This window comes from Elgaria multicarinata, chromosome 6 (assembly GCF_023053635.1).
Source record: "Elgaria multicarinata webbii isolate HBS135686 ecotype San Diego chromosome 6, rElgMul1.1.pri, whole genome shotgun sequence".
Lineage (NCBI taxonomy): Eukaryota > Metazoa > Chordata > Lepidosauria > Squamata > Anguidae > Elgaria > Elgaria multicarinata.
This window is the reverse complement of record NC_086176.1, coordinates 95,938,877-95,966,763: the sequence shown is the minus strand read 5'-3', so window position 1 is coordinate 95,966,763 and position 27,887 is coordinate 95,938,877. Positions and strand designations below refer to the sequence as shown.

The window sequence follows — 27,887 nt, the reverse complement described above, 5'->3', positions numbered from 1 at the left end:
ACAAATGGGGGGTAAATTAAGTGAAAACACTGCAAAAAGACCAGTAGGAATTTCTCCTGTGCATGTGCGTCTGAAATGAATGAAAACTGTGTAAGAGAACAGCAGTGCTCTTCCGCATGCCACATGAATTTAATGGACACTTGCACAGATGTGCCTCATGGATTGTGAACAGTATGTACGTGTGTATAATTCAAGAATTGATTCTACTAATGATAATCCCTTTTGCAAGAAATTCTGCATGCTGACCTAAACAAGGAGTAAGACCAATGGGATTTCATCACCTCTGCAAAGCACTTTTTTTTTTAAACCACAAACAAGCAGTAAATATTACTTTCACTGTTCCTGCTTGGTGGATAAAAGTAGTCTGGGGAGTGATTAATTTGTGATGATGGCTGCAACCCACACACTGGTTAAGTGGAAGCAGTGGGATTTCAGTCAATTTAGTCCCTTTGCCTACAGTTTGGAGCTAAAGAGGTGCAGGGGGATGAAAGTGGGGAAAAGTATTGATGTGCCAACGATTTTGAGCCTGTCATTTTTATCAATTCATGAGAGGTGGGGGCAAATTAATACTCCAGTGAAAGAGGCTGGGGAGAGGGAGAATTTTGAGAATTTCCTCACTGGAGAGTGCACAGGGGATCCATTTGCCCTTTAAATGTAGGAGGTAGCCAAGGAGTCTTGTTTCTGATGATGATGATGATGATGATGATCTAGAAAGGCCCCATCACAGCATGGCAGGAATCCTATCACAGAGGCTTTCAGCCAGCAACTCTTCCTGGAATGCCCAGGGGCCATGGGTATCTCTACATTACGAAAAAACAACACCCTACCAGGGTTTCTTTTTCTGGAGTCTTTCTCTGTTTACAACTGGCTCCTTTAGATAACAACCAGGTGATTTTGAATTGAAAACTTCCCCTCTTGGCAATGTTATAATGTTCAATGATAAAGCACCATCTAGTGCTGGAAGTACAGCTCTACAATGGCTTTACACATTGGGGGTATCCTGTGATAAATTAAATACTGTATTATCTCTGATTTTTTAAAAAGCGAGATTACCAGGGAAAACTGCAGGAGATGTCCTGGAGGTTGATGGAATTGTGTAAAGGACTGCGAAGTTCCGTGAATGACATTCACAAGTGTGCAATAAATTGCTCATGTAGAGAAGCTCCATGTGGCTGGGCTGAAAGCCTCCCTGCTAAAGAGTCCCACATGGGAGTTCGGAAAGCTCACTCCCCACTCAAGTTCTAAAATCCATTCAGTCAGGTAGAATTAAAATTACAGATTCCAGGGTTTCTAGTGGTGATGAAGAATCTCAACTGAAACACCTTTTTGTGTGTGTGTGACTGGCAAAAATTCTCACCCTACTCAGACACAGTTTCCTTCTCCTCACCTACACACAGTAATTATGGGAAGGCAGAAGTGAGAAAAGAAACTGATGGCAGGAATGGTAGAGGACTCTCAGAATATTCGCCTCATACTATATCCCCAAACTAAATTTCATCCGCAGTTTAAGAAAAGGAGGAAGTCTTGCTGGAGGAACTTCAAACAGTCACAGTTCCTTTCTTTGGATTAAAAGACATTAAAGCAGAATCCCCAACCTGGTGGCCTCCAGTACTGCAACTCCCATCATCCCCAGCCAGGTTGGGAAAGGCTTCATTAGAGTATATGTCAGAAACCCAAGGGAAACCTGTCAACATTTGAGCTGTTATATACTGACGGCCCTTGGTAGTTTTTACAGAAAGGCAGCATAAAAATACATGTAATACATCTGCAGAAAATAAGTATCACAAAGGAAGCAGTAAAATAATAATAATAAACCCACTAAGGAGAAAGAATCAATCTTGACAAGCAGGATGAGACTATTATAGGAAAATGTACTGAACATTATGTCCAGGAACTAGAAGCTAGATTGACACCTTAACATTTTAATTTTTTTTCGTCAAGAGCTCTTCACAGTTAATCACTCATACTGCACTTTACATCTTTGCATTCAGAAGGCTATTAGTTGAACCTGATGGCATCACACTATTTTGATACAGATTTTACACAGCACTATTCTTTTGGCACTTTTGCGTTTCATTTGTAATGGCATTTTCTACTAAAATTATATTATTTTCTGATATGTAATCTTACACGTAGATTTCATCAGTAATTTAGAGAGATTTGGGATGTCATCCAGTTGTAATTTATTGGGAATTTTCCTTAAATAATATATTTTAGAACAGCTTTCCTCAATCAGGTGCCCTTCAGATGCTTTGGAGTACAGAGAGCTTTGGCTATGGGGCATTGTATAAATGTAATAAATAATAATACTAATAAATAATAATAATAATAATAATAATAATAATAATAATAATAATACAACTCCCAGCATTCCAAACCATTAGCCATGTTGGCTGGGGCTGATGGAATCTGAGCCCCAAACATCTGGAGGGTTCAAGGTTGGGGCCAGGTGTATTTGAATCCCATTATTTTTAACCTGTAGGATGGTCCATTCACAGTGAAGACTTAATTGACTGTGTTCATTTAATTAATATTCTTTAGAATTATTATTTAGAATTACAATAATTAGAATTATTATTTTTCTAAACATTTTTAGAATGATAATTATACAATTCTGATATAATGACAGGGTAAATCCACTAATGATGCATCACTTGGACATGTTTTAGTAAATTTGTCCATGTTAGAGAGAAGATTCATTGAAGGTTTTTCATTGCAAACTTATTGTCCTTGTGAATTCAGGGGATTTAGAGACTGTAATGCACATCTTACTCTATTGTAATTTCTAACAGAATATTAGGAGAAAACTGATTATGCCTCTATTATAAGTTGCCTGTCAGAGGCAATTTTATGCATCTGTTCATCCAATGTTAGCCCTGTTTGAATGAAAGGAGTGTTAAGTTTTTTTTTCTGTTGCAATTAAATTCAGAGCCCAGTTAAATGTTCTTGATTTATCTAGCATTGATGGTATACTCTCTTGTTCTCTCTCTCTCTCTCTCTCTTTCCGTGTGTGTGTGTGTGTGTGTGTGTGTGTGTGTGTGTGTGTTGTATATCTTGTGTTCTCAATTTGGTCATGGACTATAATAAAGAGATCTGATTTTTATCTTAATTATTGTTTCTAAAGGCTACCAATTACTGATACAATGTGCATCACTATGTATTGAATAAAATCCAATCACTTTTAGATATTATAAGATCAGTTTAAATTCTTTAGTACCAGGTTAAATATAGAAGCAGGGATGCCATCAAATTCTGCCCCAGAAGGATTTGGGTGTTCCATTTGGAAATTCATGTGGAGTTACTGGAATACATGGGTGTACTGATGGATTTCAGAATGTTTTATTGTCTAAAAGAAAAATGAGATTTGTAGGCAGAAAGAGCTAATTTGCTCCAATGACATTAAAAGTGTGTGCCAGTCTTTAGACAGCTCTGGCAAGCTGCACCCTGAATAGCAAGAAATAATTCTGAATAGCAATCTATTTTAGTATCATTCAGATTTTGGTTCCCAACTGCTCAAGATGACACTATCCTCTATCAGACAGAAGCGACTAATAATGAAAAGCCTGAGACTAAACTCATGTCAGAGTTCAGATAAGCAATTAAGTGTTTGGATAATTAACAGTCTGCCCATTGCTAGTGCCAATTGTGGACATTCCCAGAGTGAGTTTCCTTCCCTTGCTCTCTCACTCTAATGTATGCCTGTATGAGCATCCTAGGCTTCACTACACAAATTGTAACGTTAAAAAAAAATCTATATAACGATTGGAATATTTCACAGTTGCCTGAGGAGCATTCAACACTTTTGCTTCATAATAGCAACACCACAAATATGAATATAAATTGTAGCATATAGATTTGTGTCTTTTATATAATTGGAAACCAAAAACAACAATAATTATTTATAAAGGTCTTAAATCAAAGTCAAAGCACAAAGAAAAATGGGTTTAAGAGAACATGCAAAGTACAAAATTAAGATGGTGCTATCATTAAATAAACTTTAATAAAATAATTAATCAATACTACAAAGTATAAATAGTAATTGCAAAAAAATAATTATATAGTAAACTGTATAAAATTATACCAAAATGGAAACTGCATAGTCCACAAACATGATGATTTTACTTGTTTCTAATCATATAGGGCCTGTTCAGACAACATGCTAAACCATGGTTAGTCTGCTAACCCTTTTGCAGCATGTTTGTTAGTGAGCATTTTTAAACCATGGTTATGGAGTCATCATGGTTAGGAATGGTCACACCACATGCTAAGCCATAATGTTTAGCTCAAAATGCTTAACTACTATGGCTTAGCATGTCATCTGAACAGGGTCGTAATCGGCTATACTAATACATATCTGCCTGTCCCAGGCCCATTTCTTTGTCCGTGGGATAAAGAGTTTTATCATAACTATAACCCCCAAACACTAAATTCTATTAAGTTAATTGTCCAAATCAGACCAGAAAGTCACTTTTGTATAGCTTAACTGTTTGGTCAGTTTCGGTCAGTTTCTGGATACATCAAAGGAGGAAGAGAGGTATAACACTCCCTCCTATCTCATAACAGATAATTTATAACTGAACCACCCATATGCCAATCCGAAACATGAATCAGGTTTTCGATAAAGCTCTGCGTGTGAAGAATCCCTACACCAAAGGCTCGGGTGCCATACTTAGGTGCTTTATATAATTCAAACACTTTACTTGAGTGTTATATCTAAAGGAAACTAAAAGAGGCTTAACCCCCAAATCGAGGATCAAAACAGACTTTTTGAACTACTAGCCAAAATTAATCTTCAGTTGAATATATTAGTACCGTGGCTAATTTTTGTGAAGTTTTATTTTCTCTGTGGAAGCTCGGGGCCATGAAAATGGTCACAGAGCCCTTTTCCTTCTGCTTCTGCATCCTCCCTGGCCTGTTCCCAGGCATTGCTCCTCTGAACTTCTGCTGTTTTGGGAGGGGGGTATTCCAGTTTCCTTGCTATATTGGCAGCTTCATTGCTCTAACTCCATTTCTTTAAGCATCTCACGTGGCAAGAGATGATAAAAAGAATATTCAAAAGGAGCAAAACCAAGACTGGGTAATTTACCGGCCTATACAGCCTGTCATGTATTTAATGGCGAACAGCATTTCAATTCTGATTATCTCTCCTCACCTTATAAATTAATTATAAAGTGAAGATGATTTCCATAAGAAATAGACTCCACTGTCTTAGCCAAGAAGTGGCTAGAATTATTTTAAACGAGCATGGCTCTTAATCACCACTTCTGTCAATGCATTTAATTCCTGTTGATTTCATCGCATTTGAGCAGGCTCTCTTAAGAGCATTACACGAGCCGGTGACTCAGATGATGTATATCCCTTCTGACTTGATAAAATGCTACCATTCTACTGTGGCAGGGGGGAAACTCTCCTGGTCTCAGTCAAAGCAGATTTATGGCAGACCTTGTGAACTTACTGTCCAAAGGGCTGATGGGAGGATGTTAGAAGTCTGAAGATAGGTTGGGCTTAAAATGTCAGAGCTGGACAGATAAAAGCTGCATTTGAACGGAATTTTACAGAAGGATTGTGACTATAGTCCTGCACTCACAATAGAAGTTTATTCTGGAATTATCTCCTCTCTCATCACACTGTTAAAATGGTTTGTAGTGGAGCAATATCAGCTTGCAATGGGATTTGAACCAGTAATCTGAGGGTGTCTAGCAGGGATTCTGCTTGTGTACCACCAACCATTTCTGGCCAAAGAAGGGAACCGCAGGGAAGCCAGCCAAGAAAGCCTAATTAACACCAATAAACCAGCATGAGCCAGGTGATACAACCAGACTGTTATAAAAATCTCTGGGTCAGCCATGCTCACACATTCTGACCGTCAGGGAGACATGCTTTTGCTGGCATCCAACCCACAAATAAATGAAATCCCAATTAAGAAAGATGACCTCCTAAGCATGAAATAAGGACATTACAGGCAATATTGCTAGGAATTATTTTTCATTTATTTACCTAAGCTAGCCTTCCCCAGCCTCGTACCCTCCATATGTGTTAGAATGCAACTCCCATAATTCCATAGGCAAAGGAACTATGGGAGACACAGTCCGACACATATGGGAGGTGCCAGGGTTGGTGACTGGTCTCTGCAGTGGGAAATATATTCTGATGCTACAGAGACTGAAAGTACCTATGCCCAAACCGTATCAACTAGATGGGAATTTGGGGAAAGCCTGACTTCAGTTGCCCCCAAAATGGGATAATGAAACTGCATCTTAACTAAAGCTACCATTGTTGTGCTCTGTGTTCTTAGGAATGCTCACACAAGGTATGTGGTTTCTATAACAAATCCCGATTTTCCAATGCGCAAAAGGTTGAAAGCATGGAGGTTATATCCCAAATACCAATTATGTTCTCTGAAAATGAAGTGTCCCAATGTTCTATATTCTACAAGGAGACATGATCTGTATCTATTTTCAGCCAACTTCTTCTCACACCACTATCTAAAAATAGGCCAGCTCTGAACTTTAAATAATGGCTCAGAAAGGGTATTAACCTCTTTCTCACAAGCTAGGTTTGCCAAGCTGCTGTTGCTCTCAGCGTTACAACTTGTATTGTAGAACTGCAGCAATCAGGTCATAATGTTTACCTGGGACTGATCTGATCTGATCTGCATAGGTACTAGTACTAAGCTATATGTTAAAGCTTCATCACAAGTGGTGCTTAGAACACCTTTCAAGTTGTAGAGTGTCACTTGTGAATGTTGGTAATGCCAACTGGAAAGAGGGAAAGCATCATTTTCAAGTTGAATAACATGTTTATTGATAAGTTTAAATTATTTCAATTGACAATCTCTATTTGTATGGGTTTTTTTGAAACATTTCAATGGATTTTTTTTATTGTATCCAAATTTGTGTGATTTGTATCTTGTATGACACCTTAAGAGCTTTCCTAGTGGCGGCCTAGAAATCATTTTAGATAGTTGAATTCTGATCAAGGTGTTTTCTCCATTTTTTCTTCTTCAAATATGGCTTAGACCACCAGAAGCAGAGGCAGTAAGCCTATGTACACCAGTTGCTGTGGAACAGGGGTGGGAGGGTGCTGTTTCACTCATGTCCTGCTTGTGGGTTCCTGGTCAACATCTGGTTGGCCACTGTGTGAACAGAATGCTGGGCCGCAGCTAGACCTAAGGTTTATCCCATGATCATGCCGGGTTCATCCCTGCCTGAGCACTGGATGCCCTGTGTGGCACTTAGGCCCTTGCTAGACGTGCCAGCTTATGCCGGCAGGGAGGCGGGGCCAAGGTGCGCTAACGCCCAGGCTTCCAGACGTCGGACGCGCAGGGACGTCGGGTCCTTGCAGCGTCCGCCATTTTTTTTTTTAAAGGGGCCACGTGGGCCCCGAAGCCGGAGAAGGTAAGTGGGTTTTTTTAATGGGGGGGGGGAAGGATGGCAAGGGGGGGTGGCAAGGGGGGAGGGCGGGTGACAGAGGGAGCGCCGCGCGCTGCCGCCGCCTGAGCAAGCAGGCGAGCGGCGCTTGCCCGGGCAATGCCTGGCATGGGGCGGCATTGCCCGGGCAAGCGCCGCTCGCCTGCTTGCTCGGGTGGCGGCGGCGCGCGGCGCTCCCTCTGTCACCCGCCCTCCCCCCTTGCCACCCCCCTGCCATCCTTCCCCCTCCCCTCTCTTTCTCCCCCCCACGGGCCGATGGGCACAGCGCTCATATGAGCGCTGTGCCAGGTCCGCGGCTTTTCGTGGCTACTCGCGAGTAAGCGAGTAGCCGCAGAAAGCCACGGAAGTCACTAGACTTCCCCCAGCCCCGGCCTGAGGCCGGAGCTGGGGAAAAGGTGCGCCATAAGCGAATTCGCTTATGGCGCGTTAGACCAGGCCTCAGCGCGGCCTGCCGCCGGATTCCCCTGTGCGTCATGTGGACGCACAGCAGGGAAACCGGCCCACAAAGCACGCTAAGGCCTCATCTAGGAAGGCCCTTAGATGAACAGATTTGACCCCAGGACAATCCTGGCATAAACCTTAGGTCTAGCTACGGCCCTGGACTAGATGGACCTTTGTTCTGATCCAACAGGGCTCTTCTAATGTTCTTATTAAGAACCTTACTGGATCAGACAAAAGGTGCATCTACTTTAGATCCTGTTTCTCATAGTAATTATTAATTAGTAACCATCCACATTCTTTGGAAATTCCGCCCATAAGCAGAGCAAGCAGGTAACAGCCACTACCACTGATTAGCATATTTGAGGACAGTATTGCCCCTAAACATTGAGGTCCTATTTCATTATCATGACAAACAACCATTAATAAACATTTCCGCCATGAATTTGGCCCATCCCCCTCTAAATCCATCTAGCCCAGTAGCCTCCACAGCATTTTGTGATAATAAATGCCATACGTAAAGTAAGTATTGTGAGAACTAGTACTGGTTTTAGTATTATGATAATATGTCCTTCTTTGGTGCATGGCTTCATCTCAAACCTAGTTAAACCAAAGTACATCAAGTCAAATTCCTTTAGTCCTAATACCTTTAATTTTTGTCCTTTAATTTTTGTGAACCGCCCAGAGAACTTCGGCTATTGGGCAGTATAAAAATGTAATAAATAAATAAATAAATAAATACCTGGCCATTCTATGAACAGTTTTTTCAAGAAGCCACTGTGCTGAACCCACCAAGATGGATTCAAAGCATCCATTTACAGAAGAAGTCTTCTGTGCCTGCAAGGTTTCCTTCGATGAATGAAACCTTCGGTAAACAGTAGGTTTACTATACATGTGCAGAATAGTCTAATGCTGTCATAAGGAGGCTTAAATCCTATCATTTAAGGGTGTTGTGGTCCAGCTTATTTCTGACAAAGCCTATCTGGATTCAGTCCTAAACCCATTTATCATATAAGAACTTCCCTTTGGAAAGGCATGAGGCTTTGTTGAATTTTGCCTTGTATTTGTTGTTTGGCTCCCTGGTTTTTGTTTTAGCCTGAATGCATTTTACTGTAAACGATTGTTATGCACATGCAGCCAGCTACCAAACGGTGAGACGTTTTAGGGGTTCCAGCACTTATTTGGAATTCAATTTCCTTGGAAGGAGCTCACTGGAGACTTGCTACGTTTCTATGATTATTTACGCACATAGAGGCCGAGCATAAGATGAAGGTCTATAGCATCAACACTCCAACAGATGCCTGTTCGCCATTAGCTGTCTAGAGGATTTCCTGCAGAGAGCAAAGTCATCTCATTGCTTCCTTTCCACTTCTAGTCCGAGCACAGACTGACCTTGTTCAAACGACATGGCAGATCATCAAGGGCTAATTTACCCTCAAGTTGCTGTGGTGTGTGCAGGCAGCCATTATGCATACACATCCCCCGATCAGGGGTTGTTGTGTGTGTAAACCCGGCTGGTGGGGGTTATTTGAGGGTTAAGCAATCATGAGAACTGACCCACTGTGTGCCACAAAAAGTTAAAGCTGCAGGAGCCCTGCCCTCTTTTGTATCTGGTCACTCTAGTATAGCTCCTGCAGCTTTAACTGTTGTGATGAAGAGGGAATTTCATCAGGTGCTGCATGCATACAAACCACACCTGCTGAAATTCCCCTTTCAATTCAACTGCTAAAGATACAGGAGACTTGTCCTCCTTTCAATATGGTCACTCTATCTAACACCAAACCAGTAACACTTTTTAAATTCTAATATTTCCTTGTGCTGTTTCAAGAAGAGGCAGAAAATTATCATCATCATCATCCCTACTGGTGCAGCTATATACAGTTAAGATTTTTTTTTGGCCATCAGTCCTGTCATTATCATCCAGAAACCCTTGGAAGCACTTATGTAGCTATACTTTTGGAATGACATTTTCAGTCAATATTTGGCTGCACACATTTGCTGATACTGAGCCATCCACAGGCCATTCATCTGATTCCAACTTGTCAGCAAGGACCAAGTTAGTTGCTGCTGGATGTGAAAAATAGTCTGTTCGTTTGGAACAAATTAGGCAGCGTTCTTCACGTTCTGTTCATTTTGGAACAAAACACAATTTGAAATTTTCCCCATAAAAATATTTGATGGGATAGCACATGGAAATATGTCGATCCACTTTAAATGTAGGAAATTTAGGAAGACCATTTTATATTCCCGCAGGCTTTTGTTATACATGGTGCCCCATGTTTTTATGTTCATTGCAGACTGTCCCTTTCTCCTTGGCTGAGTGTTTTATATTGTTGTTACGCAACTGTAACTTTTAAATTTTGTCAACCACTATTAGGGGTACATGGAAATGTTTTAATAAGCAAACAAATAAAATTTCTACTATTACCTTGAAGAAAATAGCCTGTTTTGTTCAAATTACTAAAATTTCATACAAGCAGAAGCTGAAGTCTTTCAACTTGTTGGATATACTTCACCTCTTTTACACCAAATATTTTGGCAAGAAAATTCTTAATCTATTGTTACCTTGAATATCAGATAGCATATCAGCAACTTATTCCTATGAGCCATTGTGGTATCAAACAAACATGTGATACTGTGTGCCATTTCAGATTTCTTAAAAGAGACTGTAATAGGGGCAAGATTCAGTAAAGGCTCACACTTGGATACAATCAAGGTTAGATTGGAAAAGAGCATTTGCTGACCTTTTTTTAATAGCTCATAACTATAGCTGTGTTAGCATAAGTCACACATATTGCTTTTGAAGCAAGGGGTTCTGTGTCTTGGCATGCACACCTAGCACCTGGGGTCATTTAAATGTATATAACAACAGCCACTCTTATCAGTGAGCTGCCCAGAGATAATGAGGCTGCTGGGGAATAATTACATGTGGTCTGAAGCACAAGGGATGGGGTGCTGTCCCTCTTGCACTCTCTAAGCGATGATCCTGTGCAAGCACTAGGATTCAAATCATTATGTTGCTGCCAGTGCAACATGGCTCCATTGGCATTGATGGTTCCAGGGCTTTTTGGTTTGTTGCTGTTGTTTATGCCAAGTTAGCTACTATGGGTAGTGTACAGAATACAGTATGCAAGCATACCTGTAGTAATATCTCTCTCACACTCTCCCCCTCTTTCTTACACACACACACACACACACACACACACACACACACACACACACAGGGGGGGGGGATCTGCAGCAAAATATTACAGTGTATCTCCACTACTTAAGAGGAGTTCATGGCTCCAGGTAGAGTTACTTTTAGTGGCTCCATTCTGCATCCAAACTGGTAGGGATCCAGCTAATTATTAGAGAATATTGATACACACACACACACAAGCTGATAGTTTAAGTTGGGTATGCATATCATTAAAGGGAAGGCCTTCTCATTATGTTTTTCATAATTACAATTATTCTAATAATGAATAGCTGATGGTTTGGGTTTGTGCATGAGTGTCCGTTTTCCACCTTACCATCACTTAGCAATGCTGAGAGGTTCCAAGCACTGCTTGCCATAATAATCGCTAATTGCTATAAAGAACTTGGAGGAAATACAAACCTATTTTTCAGCATTTACAATCAAAGAAAGAGCCTACATGTAACTGAACATCTGCAATCTGGACATTTATTTCAGGTATACTTGAATGTTATGATAAAGTTATGCACTAAATAAATCTGAAGGAAAAAGCGATTGGTTAAGGGTCAGTTAAAAGGCCCTTCAGATCAATTTAAAACCAGTCCATCCATGTAGAATGAGCAGCTGCCAGCAGTTTCTTGGCTAGCAGAGTTTCACTGAAGGTAGATCAGAAGAGCTGCATAACAGAGAGAAACGGCTTTTTTCCAGGTTGTGTGATTCAGAAAGGAAAACAAGTTGAAGTCTGGAAACAGACTCAGGCTAGATCTACACTCCTGCTTTATAGCAGTATTGAAGTGCATCAATAACTGCTGGGGCACAATCCACATTCCATATACCATTTTCTTAGTGTGATTTCCTGCTTTTTATTCCACATTCATAAAGACTTGACACAAGAGCTGTTTCTACACCTGCCTTTCCCCCCGGGATGGTCCCGGGATCATCCCTGTACATGCAAATGACACACAGGAGATCCCCGGAGCAGGCAGGGACGATCCCTCCATTTTCCTGGGATAATCCTTAGGCGTAGAAAGGATCAAAGTGTAGGTCTGGCCTCAACCTCTCCAACACCCTCATGTTTGATATTCCAGTTCTACAGAGTATTATGTTCTTTTTATGAAGAGCAGCAGGGCAAGTGATGGCAAATATGGGTAGTTACTTTTCTTTGGGTGTGGTCCTACAGTCAACCAGTACAACATGACACACTTCTCCCCACCTGCCCTTGTGAAAGTATGCTTGAAAACAGTGTATTCTGGGGTTAATCAGAGGTCACCTTCTGGAGTATGACTTTGGTCTCAAGTAACTTGATTCATCCATTAATCTCACCTTCCCCCGTCATTCATAACTTGTTCCTGTGGTTGGCTTTTCCTTTTTCTCAGTGAAATGAAATGAAATCCCCCAGCAGTGATAAATGTTCATTGTCATGAGCATTTGCTATAGCTCAAGAATTGAATGAAGTGTCTGATGTGGAACTCCATTTAAAATGATTTCACCAAGTACAAACATTAAGAACAGCCGAAATCACAATATAATTGCAGCAAAAGCAGCAGTGACCTGCTAGAGGTAATCTTGCATAATAATTTCCATTCTGCTGCCCAGATTTCCAGCTGCCCACCTCTTGCAGAAAACATTTCATTTTCATGTTGTTGTTGCTGCTGCTGTTTTTAAAAATTGTTTTCTGCGAAGTGATTGTTAGCTCACTGGTATTTTTTCTAGGTGCCATTCGAAACAAAATGAATTGTCTCTTTTGATGTGCAGGAGAAATAAACTTTTGTTATCTGATAAATAGAAAACTTCGTTTAAGAAGGCTAAAAATGTAGAGCTAAACACTTCTAGATGTGGAAGTTTTAGCATTTGTAATTCTATATTAAATCTTACAATTAATGAGCATGACATTTCTATAATGCTAATAGTATACGCTTGTCAACAAAGAAGGCATTTACTCTGCAGGGGCCATTAGTTGGATAAGAGGCAGAAAAACTAACCTTGTGTAGGATACAAAATCCATTAATTGCTGAATAATTTCAGAATACCTAAAGTGGGGATGGGACATAACCCCAAATGACGCTTAAAAAATCTCTTCATGTCTGTATAGGAGGCTACAAACACAGTTGGCTCTACATCCTTACAGAACTCCCCGATTCTTTTTCAGAAAGCCTTTCAATTCTATATTTAATTCCATTTTTTACATTTCTGTATCACCCAGTAACCAAAGCTTTCTGGGTAGTTTACAAAGATTAATAATATCTTATAAAAACAATACTGTAACACAATATAAAAACCATTCATATACAACATATAAGCACCATACACACACACACACACACATATACACAAACAATTTTTAACCATCAACTGTTAACCATTTTTAACAATCAACAATAAGAAATCCCAGGACCTACTGAAAACCCTTTCATATGCTATCTAATGCCAGAGAGTAGGGAAAGAACTTAACCTAGTGTCAAAAGTGTTGGTGCCAGGCAGGCCTCAATGGGGAGATTGTTCCATAATTGCAGGGCTACCACCAAGAAAGCCCTGTTCCTTGCTGCCACACTAGAGGAGGCATTCGGAGGAGGGCCTCAGATTATTAACAACTCTAGACTTAATAATGCTTTCCACCAGCTGGTCTAGGGGGAAAGGAGGGTGATTTTAGTGAAATATTAGATATTTTACATAGCAATTCTAAGGGGGTTGGGTAGGATGGAACAGTGGGTCTCTCACCATTTCCCAAAATCTGCTAACTCACAACGACAAGAATGAAGATGGGGTGGTGGCTTCACTGAACTTTTCAGCCCTGTGTGATCCTCATCCCCCCCCCACTGCCCTCCATGACAGTAAAGGTGGTGTGTTTGTGGGAGAGAAACACAGGGTCCATCTGAGGAAATAGAACAACTTGTACCCAATTGCAGATCCAAGCAGTGTCCTCCAGACACGTGTAATGCCCAGTTTTGGGGTCATGTTATCCCTGGAGGTGCTCCTTTTCACTGGCATCGACCAACATGTCCTGAAGCAACTTTATTATCACATTGTTTAAAAAAAATAAAACAGAAGCACACACCTAGAGATGTATGAGAAATTTGTGTCAAGTTTGTTTTTCATTAGGATTTACCCCATTTGCACCTTCTGGATCAAATACAGATTCAGATGCAATCAGTGGTCACAGTCTGTGGTTTCCCAGCATCAAATTCTCTGTGAATCACAGTCTGTGGAATGTATTTGCAGGCATACATTTGAAAAAATGCACATGCGTACTTTTGGAAAATGGGCACAAATATGCTTTCATCAATGGGAGAAGAATCTGTACATTTCATGGAATGCACACAACTGATGTGTGCATTTGGAAAAATACACATGAAATTACACATGGATTTTCATGTGGGAAAAACACACACTCCATAACCTAATATGGACTCAAGTCGGATTGAGCTTTGAGATGGATGAGCTTTAGTTTTGCTGACTCACACATCCCTACGATACATATCTCATAAGTAAATACCATCTAGCGCTCAGGGTACTTTTCACTTTGTCTGTTAGCACTAAATATCGGGCATGTCTGACCAGCCATTTATCCCGGGATCATCCCAGGATCATCCCTGTGCAACCAAATGACACAGAGGGGATCCCGGGAGCAGGTAGGGCCGATTCCTTCATTTTTCTGGGGATATCCTTAGGTGTAGAAAGGACCAGTGATGCTGGTAAAGTTCTCCTGTGCCGTGATGTCAAATGAGAATTGATAGAAGCCCAGATTGACAAGAGCTCCGCTTAGATTGACAACAGCTCAGCTGAGATTGACAAGAGAAACCTTTCCCAGATGATCATGCAACATTGTTGACTTCCTTACCTCCCTAAGTGGGTCGTTGAGCTCATTGAGAATGCTCTCCTCATCGAAGATCTTGCCTTGGTAGCGGTGCTCATAATAATCATGTATCTTCTGACGCATATCGGCTGGTAGTTTATGAAATGACATGTACTGTTCCACTTGTTTGTACTAGAAGGTAAAAAAGGGGAAATAATCAGTGCCAAAGCATCTGAAAAAATAAGATGATAAGCCATATAGAGTGAATCACTAACACCATAAAAGAAGAGGCTAATGGATAGCAATTAGCAAAAAGTGTGAAAGGAAAGTATTTGAGACTCTGTATTTGAGACAGCTTCTGGTTGTACGCTAATAACCTGAGAACAACTTTTGCTAACACACTCTGCTATTAAACATTTTTTTGCTATGTAACATGGTTTCCTACCTTTCTATTTTGGTTGGTCCTAAGAAAGATACTGCCCATCCATGGATTTTTGGAGATTTTCTTATAGACCCAAATGGCTGCCTTTGTTTTTAAGTAGCTTTTGGGAAACAACTTTGTCTGCCAGTGGATCCCTGTACATATGCTGGAGAACATTAGCATATTACAGAGGATTTGGTGGCATGTTTTAGAGTGGGCACAGTTTGTAGGAGCTCTTGCCAGCTTTCAGGGCCTCCGCTGAACAGAAATAATGACCTACAATGCAGCTTTAAGAGATCAGGAAAATGATCTTTCAGGGAAACATTTCTTCTATTGCTGATCATGAATGAGGTAGTATTTGAATTGGGGATTCCCTGGCTCTCAGGAACACAGGAAGTTACCTTCTACCAAGTCAGTCCCTTGATCCACCTATCTCAGTAAGGTCTTCTGTGAGGGTCAGCAGCACTTAGGGGTTTCAGGTAGGACTCTATCCTAGCCTTACCTGGAGATGCCAGGAACTGAACCTGAGACATTTTGCTCTACTATGGACCTATGGATTCTCACACTCTTATATCTACCACACCTAGAGATGTAAAATTTCTGGAAATGTTGAAGCCATGGGGGAAAAAACCTGTGTTTTTTCCCTGTTTTTTTTTTTAATGCAATATTAGCACTTTTCACAGATTGAAAGTCACTTTATTACTTTAGGAACATAAAATGTAATTATGTACAAGTTGGTTTGGCATAAAATTATCACATTTGGTATATTAAAAGTACAGTGTATTCAAACAATTATTACAAATTGAATTTTAAATTTTTACTTTTTTTGTATCAAATGGAGCTACGAACTCCTGAACTGTAACGAACCTCTTTGGTTTTACCAGTTTATGAGGAGCAGGCAAAAAACAATTAAACACCCCCCAGAAGAAACCATCAACATTAGTATCAAAGGAAATTATTTATGTCTCCACTAGTCCTCCACAGTGACAAGCAGACATAAAGCACTCCATACCCATAAAAAGAAATGAGAAAAAGGCGGGGACCAAGATTCAATGAATATGCAAGAAATTTAATCAGTCTCATTTTCTGAGCTATAGCTATCACTATCATTTTCAGTGTCTGCTTCAATGGCAGTGCCCCCTAGAGGCAGAAATGCACCTTGCTCTTGCATATGAGAGTTGTAGTCTCAGTTTGCAACATACGACTTGCTTGTCCTTGGTGCACAGAAAGACTAAAAAACTGTTCTCTCTGTCCACTTTCTCCACACCATGATCATGCATACTTTTTACAACCTCTACTATATCCCCCTAATACAATTTTTGTTACATTGGGAACAGCCTAATTTCTATAGAATGCATCTTGTTGCTTAATTGCAACATCTGAGTCTTATAAAGCATCTAATAATTCCAAATGCCTGTATTTAGACAGGACTGAATTTGTCTAAATATTTTTATTTACCCTGAAAGATTATAAGAGACAGATTTATTTACTATAAATGATTTTTCTAATGCTTTCATTATTTATTTTATTAATTAATTTATTAAAACATTTGTATTCCACCCTATAACCACTGGGATCTCAAGGCGGTGTACAGATAACTTAACACTCTCTCTGAATTTAAGACAGCTTTAAAGACTAGCCTTTTCCGGCATTCTACCCAGATACATGTTAAACTATTTTCTTTTAAGATGTGTTGATTGTTATTTTGATGTTGTATTGGTTTTATATGCTCTTTTACATAATTTTATGTATCTGATTTATACTGTATTGTTCCTCTCCTTGATCCAAAGGGAGAGGTGGGTAATAAATAAATAAATTAATATATTATTATTATTATTATTATTATTATTATTATTATAAAATCAGAAAAATATAAACATAAATAATTTACACAGCAAAAAACGGATTAAATTGTTAAGTTAAAACTGGTAGGGGAAAAAAAGCAATAAAACAATCAAAAGCAATTAAAACTATGTGTAACCATGGGAAATTTAGCCCTTGAAGGTTTAGATAAAAAGTCATGCTTTAACTTGGCACCGAAATGAAGCGTCAGTGCTAGTTGGGCGTCCAAGAAGAAGGTATTATTATTATTATTATTATTATTATTATTATTATTATTATTATTTATTTATATAGCACCATCAATGTACATGGTGCTGTACAGATTATACACAGTAAATAGCAAGACCCTGCAGAGAAAGCCCTCTCCCACATCCCAACATTTGGTATGTCTCATATTGGTGGGATGCAGAGGAGGGCTCCTCCAACAGATCTGAAATCTCGGGCAGACATATATAGGGGGAGGCTCTCCCTCAAGTACCAAAGTCTCAAGGCTCGGGAACCACCAACCCACAGAGCTTTCATCTTATTAGGATTAAGCTTCAGTTTATTAGCCCTCATCCAGCCCATTAGAGCCTCCAGGCACTGGTCCTGCACAAATAGAAATCTGCCCTTCCGAGTGAGTTTCCATAGGAGTTTATGTATGATTTTATAATTTTCATTACATTCCGATAATAAGTTAGTCGAAATTATCTTCTACTGGACTGAATACATCTTCAGATAATAGTGCCCTATACCCTTTTACAACCTGTTACAATACAATTTTCTGTTCTTATTGTATCGTCCAATTTTATTCTCACTACTTCAATTTTTCCTTGCACAATTTTTTTCCTTACAGTCCCAAGAGTTTCAAAACATTTAACAGGTGCATTATTGAAATAACTGGGATCCTTAAATGGAATGCAACCTTGTCTGCTCATAGTAAAATGCTGATAATGCTATTCTATCCATTCACCCCCTTCTACATTTAAGTCAGAACAAGCTACAACTGCAAGAAACTCAATGCACAAAAGTTACATAAAAGAAGTCGCATCTGACATGTGGTATAGCAAAATCTCCCAGCAGTAGCTGGAATTAACAGTAGCTGCCATAACGTTTGTCCTGAACAATATGATTGGGAGCATCTGGCTGTGGCATTCTCTTTTCAACGCTGCCCCCCCCCCCCCCGCGAACCGCTACTAATGCTAACAATCTGATGACATTTGAAGGGTCAACCCCGTTCCAGTCCATGGTTACAAAAAATGCCATAGATTTTAGCGTTCCATGATTATGTTTCTAGCAGATCGTGTAGTCACTAAAATGGTTAATAACAACAATAATAACCACAATGGCACACAAGGATGTCAGAGGTATGAAAGCATTAAAATGCAACACACCTCATTTTCTTCTGCTTAGAAAGTGCACGCTGTAAAACAGCAAACACAGTGAAGCCATTTGCTGAGTCATCCATAATAAGATTTATTTTCAAAAGGGATTAAACCAAAAGGTCATTCTGAGGAAGGTCACTGTTTAGTCCTCAACACCAGATGTTATAAAAGCGGCGTATTTGCTGTCAGGACATTGTGGCTGATATTGTACTAATTACTGGAGATGGATAGCTGGCTGCTCTTGGTTTGTACAGAGGAGCCAAGTTTTGCGGTGAGGTCCCCGACACCCACACCCACCCCGCCCAGCTAATTCAGAAGGATAAACCCAGCCCTTCTGAAAGAAGCATTAGACATATTACCAAGGTTATGTAAGGGTTAGTAAAATAACTGAATATGTTAAACTCTTAGTCCTTAGGTTACATTCCTTTTACTGGATATTTTGGGGCTGCTGGTTTTATTGGTAATTCCTGGTTTTATTGGCATTTCTTGGTAATTTCTATTTTTATGGATTTTGATAGAATATTGATTTTTATTGTATCCACTTGGTACATTTTGTATCTCGTATGGCACCTTGAGAGGATTCCACCCTTTAAGGTGCTATATATATTTTAAGGTATTATATATAAATATTTTTTTTTTGCTGAAGTATTATAAACATTTCCTAAACATCTCTTTCGGAGGGCCTATCGAGGGGAATTTAAGGATGTTTTAAGAACGTTTTTAGGATGTTTTAACAATGTATATTATGTTCTTAATTCAGTTTTATGTATTTTATATTTACTGTTCCCGCCTCGATCAAAATGGAGAGGCGGGTAAGAAATAAATTTGATGATGATGATGATTCCTAGTGTAAATCTGCAGGTACTATTCATTTGGCTCAAACTTCTTCCAGTCTATACAAATAGAGATGGTCTAGTTTCCCTTTAACATACTCAGAAGTGGCAATTGGGAAAGGGTTTGCCTCTTCCATGACTAAACTCTTGGATCCACCTGATAATGTTTTACTGGATGGGCAGTCCAGGCCAGAGACTTCCTGTTTCTCACATCCATCAAGAACTGAGTTAAGGGCAGAAGCAGTTTCCTGCAATCTATCTGAGGCGATGTGGCTTGCCAGTAGGGATGGGTGAATGTGTGCTCAGTTCACAGTTTAATGCACCTTTTCCCAATTTTGCACTTTCAAACTACCGTGAAAACCGAAACTCACTTATTCTTTTGGAATTCACACCTCTCTGAAGTTCACAGTGGGGTTCTCCAATTATAACATGCACACACAAATGTGTATATATGGGGAAATAGGACTACAACATGAATTATACTAGAAAAAACTGCTTGCAATAAATGTATATATCAGGCCAAAACGCATACTAAACTGCAGGTATTAGGATCAACGTGCACAAAAAAGCCAATACAATTTCATGCAAACTTTTTTTTAAAAAAAACACAAATTTGGGACAAACCCAATTTAAGACTGGAAAAATGAGAAACGGAGAGAAGCTGAAATCGACTGACTTGCCCATCCCTAGATGCTAGCCATTGAATTTATTTATTTATTTATTTATTTATTTCCAATATTTATTTACTGCTCCCCATTGGAAATTTCGGAGTGGTGTACAAGATAAAATAAAATAAAAACAACATAAAACACTTTAAAATAGATTTTATAAGAAGCAAAATGTACAGTGAACCGTGGCTGGTCATTAAGGAAAGACTTCCTGGAATAATGATGTTTTCAGGAGGCGCCGAAATGAATACAAAGTTGGCACCTGCCTGACCTGCAGAGGCAGGGAATTCCATAGGAGGGTGGCTACTATGCTGAAGGCTCTGAATCCTGGAGTAAAGGTTCATGTTTCTAATGTAAAGAACCTAAAATCCCTGTTACACCAGCCAACCTAAGGCCATCCATTCTCCTATAGGATCTCAACTGAGGGCAAATCCAACCAGAGTCGCATCCCGTAAAATCCTCCTAGAACTTCACCCTAGGGATTAGACCACTCCATCAGGTTTAAGAGCTCATTTGAACACTGGGGGCCTTGCTAGACCAGGGGTTAGCATAGTGCGAGGCCCGTGCTTGTCCCTGTGCGTCCAGATGATGCACAGGGGATCCCGGCCTCAGCCAGGCCTTGAGCCGCCCTGGCACCATGCTAACAGGAGCTGCTTGTAGCGCGGTTCTTCCCGTGGTCCCGGCCTCAGGTCGGGCTGAGACTGGGACCGCAGGCATGTAGCCAGGTCCGCCACTTTTCCCAGCTACCGGATTTACTCCTGTAAACATCAGGGCTACAGTGGGGACATGGGGGGGGGAAACGGAGGCTGGGGAGATCGGGAGGAATCATGGCCCAGGGGACATCGGGGGGAATTGCGGGCGGGGGGCCCGGGCAGGGGATCGGACATCATGGGCGGGGGGGCAGGCGGGGGAAGGAGAATGGGGCCAGGGGGGAGATCGCAGATGGGGGGGGAAGGAGAATTTTTTTTTAAAAAAACTACTTACCTTTCCTGCCTCCTGCCACTTTAAAAATAAAAAAAACGGCAGCCGCGACAGCTCTCTTCCAGAGCTGGTCACGGCTCGCGTCTGTGAGGGCGAGATCTCGCGTTATTCATAACATGAGGTCTCCCCTCCTCTCCCCCGGATTCTCACCTAGGTCTAGCAAGGCCCTGGGTCTTCACCAGAACAGTATTACTTCCATCTACAGAGCCACCAATATGGAACAATCCCAGCTACCATTATTTGTTCCTTCTTGGTCCTGCTGCTTTTGTATATTTTAAAATGAAGCGCTCGTGTCCGCATCTATACTCAAGTACAAAATATCAAGTGAAAAGCTGCCCTCAAGTTCATCTTTTGGTATTACTTGTTTGAGTTAAACACTTATTGATAATTCAACATATTCAAATAATTTAAACTCACAGAATATTGCAACACATCCAATAAAACTTGAGAACCCCACCCAACCCCAGAATAGCACTATGTAAAACCTGTAACATCATTCATAGGTGAAGGTAATATTTGGTTTAGTCATTAAGCTCTGACCACAGTATTTGTACTTCTATCATTAATCAGTTTAACACTCCCCCCACTGCTTGGTTATGCAACACTTTGACCTTTATAAGGCAACTGAGGCCGTAGCTAGACCTAAGGTTTATCCCTGGATCGTCCAGGGGTCAAACCTGTTCATCTAGGTGAGACACAGGGGATCCAGTGCTCAGGCAGGGGCGAACCCTGGATGATCCCAGGATAAACCTTAGGTCTAGCTGTGGCCTAAGTTCATCGCACACCTTTTCAAATGCATTGGTAGCATTATAGTACGTGACACTTTAGTTAATTGCCTCTACATTGTTTTGTGTTTTGGGGAACTTTCTCCCTTTTTATGTTTTTTCTGCTGTTTTGCAGGGAAGGGGGAAATTCAGGATTTCCACATACCGTTTTTTAAGTGTAGCTGGTTGCTACGGGCACTTCTTCCTATTTTTTAGTTTTTCAAAACAACAACAAAACAAACAAACAACAGCTTTTGGATGATCCCAGCAGTTCTTAGTGAATGCCTATTAGAGACTATGTGACCTCACCCTCTCCAATCAGCATTCAGTAAGCACTCCTGGGCTCCTGAAAATGCTGGGGATATATAACATTGCCTCGAATGAAGGTAAGCACCAGCACTTTAAATTGGGCCCAGAAATGAAATGGTATATTATTATTATTATTATTATTATTATTATTATTATTATTATTATTATTATACCGTCCCATAGCCGAAGCTCTCTGGGCAGTTTACAAAAGTTAAAAACAGTGAATATTAAAAACAAATGTACAAAATTTAAAACCATAAAAAGCATAAAATACAAACAAAAACAGACCAGTACAGGTGTTACATGCTCCAACACGTGGGAGACCACCAACATGCAGGTATGGTGGTGTGTTAGCATGCATAAAAAAGAGGGGGAAAGAGAACATTGATTTGCACAAAATTTTCTTATGCTAAGTTATACGTATTGATGCTAATACAGACATTGTTACTGCAGGGATGTTTTTTTAGTACTTCTACTTGCAGCAGTCAGAAGGCCTTTGGAAATTATAAAATCTAATTTGCTAAATTTGTGTGTGCCACCCTGATTGTTTTACAGAAGGCCAGCTGAAACAAAAATCTTTTGAAGAACATCTGAGTCTATTTTAACTTAAATTTATTTATTACATTTATACACTGCCCAATAGCCAAAGCTCTCTGGAGTGAAGCAGCTTGACCTTTTTGGTCAAGGTCATTCCATGATTTACAAGGGGGAAGAAAGCTATACCTAAATTTGGACACAGCTCTGGTCTCTCTATGTATAACATATGGTCTTGTACACAACACAGTAACTAGGCAAATAAAATAAAATAAATCCTTGCAGCTCCACTATACATTAGCCTGAATCCTGGAACTATTTCAATTTTTCCCCAACCTCTAATTTTCTTTATATATTTCTAACCATCAGTTACCCTGAACTTGGAAACTCCAAAGTGATAAAACGTTTGAGTTAAGCAGAACATTGCCAAAGTCACATGCATTATTTCTTTTAATCTGTGCAGTGGGACAGTGATATTGGCCATTATCGCCAATGCATGTGATAGGCTTTAGGTTTTGCTTGGTTAATTCTTCCAACACCACTCTTTTCCTTTCGATGCATTCTAGCCTCACCCTCAGCTCCATTCTTCCTCAAATCCATTAGTGATTGCCACAGGTGTAGATGACATACGAGTGTCCAGTGCTGAAGTGATAACATAATTTTATCTCAGGTACTTGACTGTCGGTTTTTCTGTTTACATACTTGGAGTTGTGCCTATCTTTTACTAGGCATCAGGAAAGAAAACTTTACCCAGATCAGTTCGACCAACTAGTTTTCTTCTCAGTCTGTAATAAGGCACAGATCTCTCTTACTTGGGAGGAATTTTGTGTGGCTCAAATTAATTCCACATTCTGTTTGTCTTTAGTGTACTTACATTTAATTACAATATGGGTGCAGTCATATGCCAGTTTAGACAGAAAAAAGTCCTACAGCTTCCAGCCTTCTCCAGGCAGCCATGCTGGCTGGGGAATGCTGCTAAAATGGCATAGCATTATACCATAATTGTAACATTAGATTCTTCTAATTAGATTTTAAATTCTTTAAAAATCAATGGATGAACGGATCTGTTTCAAATTTGGTATGACTAAAGCCCTTCCTAAGAGCTACCATTGTGCCAAGCTTCATGTCTTTATCTTTTAAAATGACAGAGTTATTAGCATTTTTGTTAATTCCCATTAGAGCTGCTCTTTGGCTGGGGAAGATTTGAAAAATCCGGATTTCCCCTCCCCTCCTGGATTTGTCACAAAAACCCAGACAAATCTGGGCAAATCCAGTCATATGGTCACCCTAATGGAGTGCTTCCACCCAAAACTGAAGATAAATTTGTTTACATAGGCATTTATTTCCCTGACTGCTAGCATTGTAAGCCATCACTAGTTATTTATTTTATTCATTTATTATTAAATTTAGACCCTGCTATTTCCCCTCTGCTTATAGAATCCTCCTGAATTATCCCCATATGACAGATCAAAGGCTGAGGATAAGGAAGGGTGGTTTGAACAAGACCACCAAGTGAGGTCATATCTGAGATGTCATTATATCTAGAGTATTATTGGCTCATAACTCAGTCTCCTAACCACTGAGATACACTTTATCTCAATTAATAGTTTACCAAATAAGCACAAAGTATTCTCAAGCTTTGCTTTTGAGGATGAAGCTATGTAGCTTCAATGTTTCCACAAAAAGAGATTATGTGAATTTCCCCCCTCAATTCTGTTCAGCACCACTGTGAACAGGTACAGTCAAAAAAATCTAGTTCCAAGATTTTGTTTATTTGACCAAAAGAAAAGAAAGAAAGAAAAAATATGGCCTAAAACTGGACCTAAACTTCTTATACATTTTCTCAGACATCTCCAGCACTGCCAAAAAGGTATTCCATTTTTCAACACTCTGACTGCAAAAGGTTAATTTACATTGCTTGCCCTCAATTATGCATTCAGGCATCCAGTTCTATGTTTCCGATTGGGGAGGATCGCCCATGTGCTTAATATAGGAAAGTGAAAATGGCAACAACCATGAGAAATGATGGTGCTGAACAGAATTGTATATACACACACACACACACACACACACACACACACACACACACACACGATGGATTTCTATTTGTTAAGTGATTGAGTTTAAAAGCTAAATACTGGCCCTAGGTATGTGCTGTCCTAGTAGGTGGGGGATAGGTGAAAATGACCTCAGGCAATGAATTTAGGCCATGCCAATTATAATTAGCATCACAAGGGAGGCCAGTGGTTGGCTGTTTCTGTGCCAATGCCCTGGTATATAGTAGTGCAGTCAGATGTGCTAAAAACAATATAGAAGATAGTAGGCCCTCTCAAAAGATAAATGAATAGGGGTGTCAGCGAAATTTGCCACAGAATAAAACGAGTTTCGATTTCTATGAATCTGACCCACAGATTCCACAGCAGGCTGACTTTTGTTTTATTTATTTATTTATTTGTTTATTTGTGCCATTTATATACCGTTGAATATAATAAATTTTCAACGGTTCACAATGTTTTCCCAAATCACATGGATTCTGCGGTCTTGAAGACCTTTTTATTTTCTTTGGTTTTTACTTTCTGGAATTTTACACAAATTTAGCTATAGAAATACATAAAGAAAAAACAAAAGAAAGAAAAAACAAAAAGAAAAGCACTAAAAAAATACACATTTTGTTTGGGGGGGATTTGTGCATGGGGGGGTGCATTGGGAGGGATTTGCACTAATTCAGGAAACCGGGGAGGGGGGGAAATCCAACTCTCTCAATGAGCAGAGGATGGAACAAAAGGCAAATGGAATGGATTTTACAAAATCTGTACATCCCTAGATCTGAAGACAATGGGTTAAGGCAGCTTTCCCCAATTTGGGGATGTTTGATTTGATTGTGAACCTGGACATTCTTGTGTGTGAAGTGGCAACTGGCCAAGTAGTCGCTAGCATTGTTGTGACCAGGAGTAAGCTAGCAGTACAATGCTCAACATTTACGTAGTTGGCAGCCTTTGAATTCCAGAATGTTCAGCTGATTATCACCTGGCATCAGTGAGAACAAACCACATTTGCATACCTGGCTTTAGATCTTATGTTGTTTGGTATGAAACAAACAAACTGAATTACAAGGTTTATGTGACAGTTGTTATACCCACAATTTACTCTGAGTTTAGTGGGGTGAGAAATAAAGGTCTGTACAGCTGGATCCCATATGGTAGAATCAAAGAATCATAGAATAGTAGAGGTGGAAGGGGCCTATAAGGCCATCGAGTCCAACCACCCCGCTCAATGCAGGAAACCACTCTAAAGCATACCTGGATGTTTGTCCAGCTGCCTCTTGAAGGCCTCTAGTGTGGGAGAGTCCACAACCTCCCTAGGTAACTGGTTCCATTGTCGTACTCCTCTAACAGTCAGAGAGTTTTTCCTGATGTCGAGTCGGAATCTAGCTTCCTCTAACTTGAGCCCATTATTCTGTGACCTGCACTCTGGGATGATCGAGAAGAGATCCTGGTACTCCTCTGTGGTATTGGGCCGATGTATGAATAAGAGGTTGTTTTGAATCTATTTACTGCTGGCCCATAGCTTGCTGGGATGCCTACTTGAACAGTTCTGAATATATCCTTATCAAATATATATCACCCAGCATATCCAAAGAGAGCAAAGGAGGATTCATACATCTCTAAAAGAAACTGTAGCACACCAGGGATATGACAGAAGAGGGCACAAAAATCTCTCCCAGGTGAAGATTTTTCTCTATACCTAGGTATTTGATGGCATGTGATGGGGTGTTTAATGCATCAGTTGAATTGTTTATGGATGCCACTGATGATTTAGTTATTTTAATGGGCGGTTATATTTTAATGGATAATTGTTGTAGCTGTTTTAAATTTTTGATGTGTTAATTCTAAGTCACCTGGGCCTTTTCTACACCAAGCAGGATATTGCACTATGAAAGCAGTATGAAAGTGCTATATAAAAGGCAGAAGCCACACTACTGTTTTATAGAGGTATTGAAGTGCACTAACAACTGTTGGGGCCCAGTGATACATACCATATACCGTTTTCATAGTGCTATATCCTGCTTGGTGTGGCTCCTGCCTTTTATAAACCGCTTTCATGCCATTTTCATAGTGCAAAATTCTGCTAGGCGTAAAACATGCCCTTGAGTCTGTTTTGAGAAATGTATGTTAATAATAGTAGTAGTAGTAGTAGTGGCCTGATTTTTAAAATCCAATTAACGAAATCTTCATTGAGCTAATCGGGTTCACCATATTTTCACTGGACTCTCTTGGTCAATAGAATATAATTAATTAGTGTTTCAGAATAGAGCCTACAACATTTATTTGCTTGGGGGTAGGGAGAGATCTACCCACATGGATGGTTGTGATATCTGAAGAGACTGTCCCAATGCCTCTACCAAATTTCATAATTAATTCCTGTGGATTTTAAGGCTCTGTTATATAAGAATAAGTTAAGTTGTACTCATTGTGTTCTAGGGAACTATTCATATGTATTTTATTTATTTTTTTGGTTTTATTTTAAAGTAAAATAAAAAGCTGACTTGATGGGAACAGACCAAAAATATGTATCTCCTTCAGAAAATTCACTCAAACTTAATTAACTTCTCAATCACTGTAACTGAAAGGAACAATAGTGGGAAATTGTGTATAGTGGTTTATTGAGATGTAGTATTTAATTACTGAATATATATTAAATGACATAAAGCTTCTTAGGAGGGTAATTTATAAGCATGGGTGTCTAGGGCGGGGGAATGAACAGGAAGACATGGCAAGCAGAAGAGAGCTTACAGACTTTAAAATAACAACTGTATTTCTCTCTGTGGTAACAAAGGTGAGGGCATCCAACCATCTTTAACAGATGGGCACATTTATCATTAGCTTGTCAGTTCCAAGTGTATAGCCTTCCTGGCCGAAAAAGGGACATGCAAGGTGAAACAAAATGGTGACATGCTGCCTATTGGCGTTGATTTACATGGGCAGCAGATTAGCTTTTGTGCTGTGTAGAAACCTGAGCACAAAATTAGCAAAGGATAAGCTCATTCTGCTTGCATCCAGTTTAAGAAGACTCAACATTTTCACAGTCATTCTATCCACTATAAATAGAAGAGTCATAGAAGTAGCCTAAGGCTATGATCGCCCCAGATTGCACCCCATGGCCCAGCCCTGACAATTACCTCCGCAGTGATCAGAAATCAGCTTAACTTACTTCTGAAAGTGACTTTGGAAATAAGCTGCTTCCCCACCATAAGTTTTCAGCCCCCTTCCCAACTTCCCTCCCATCTAATTTGTTGGGTCTGTATGGCAATGGCGGCACTTTGGCAACAGAG

The 27,887-nt window shown here is 39.9% G+C and overlaps 1 protein-coding gene across 1 annotated transcript in view; it reads right to left on the bottom strand.

The window, feature by feature from the left end:
• Positions 1-27,887, bottom strand: part of HCN1 (hyperpolarization activated cyclic nucleotide gated potassium channel 1) — a 243,205-nt gene that overhangs the window by 36,426 nt on the left and 178,892 nt on the right. Inside the window, exon 5 of the mRNA XM_063128088.1 lies at positions 14,885-15,031. Coding sequence (XP_062984158.1) covers positions 14,885-15,031 — 147 coding nt within the window. The remainder of the gene's footprint in view (positions 1-14,884; positions 15,032-27,887) is intronic.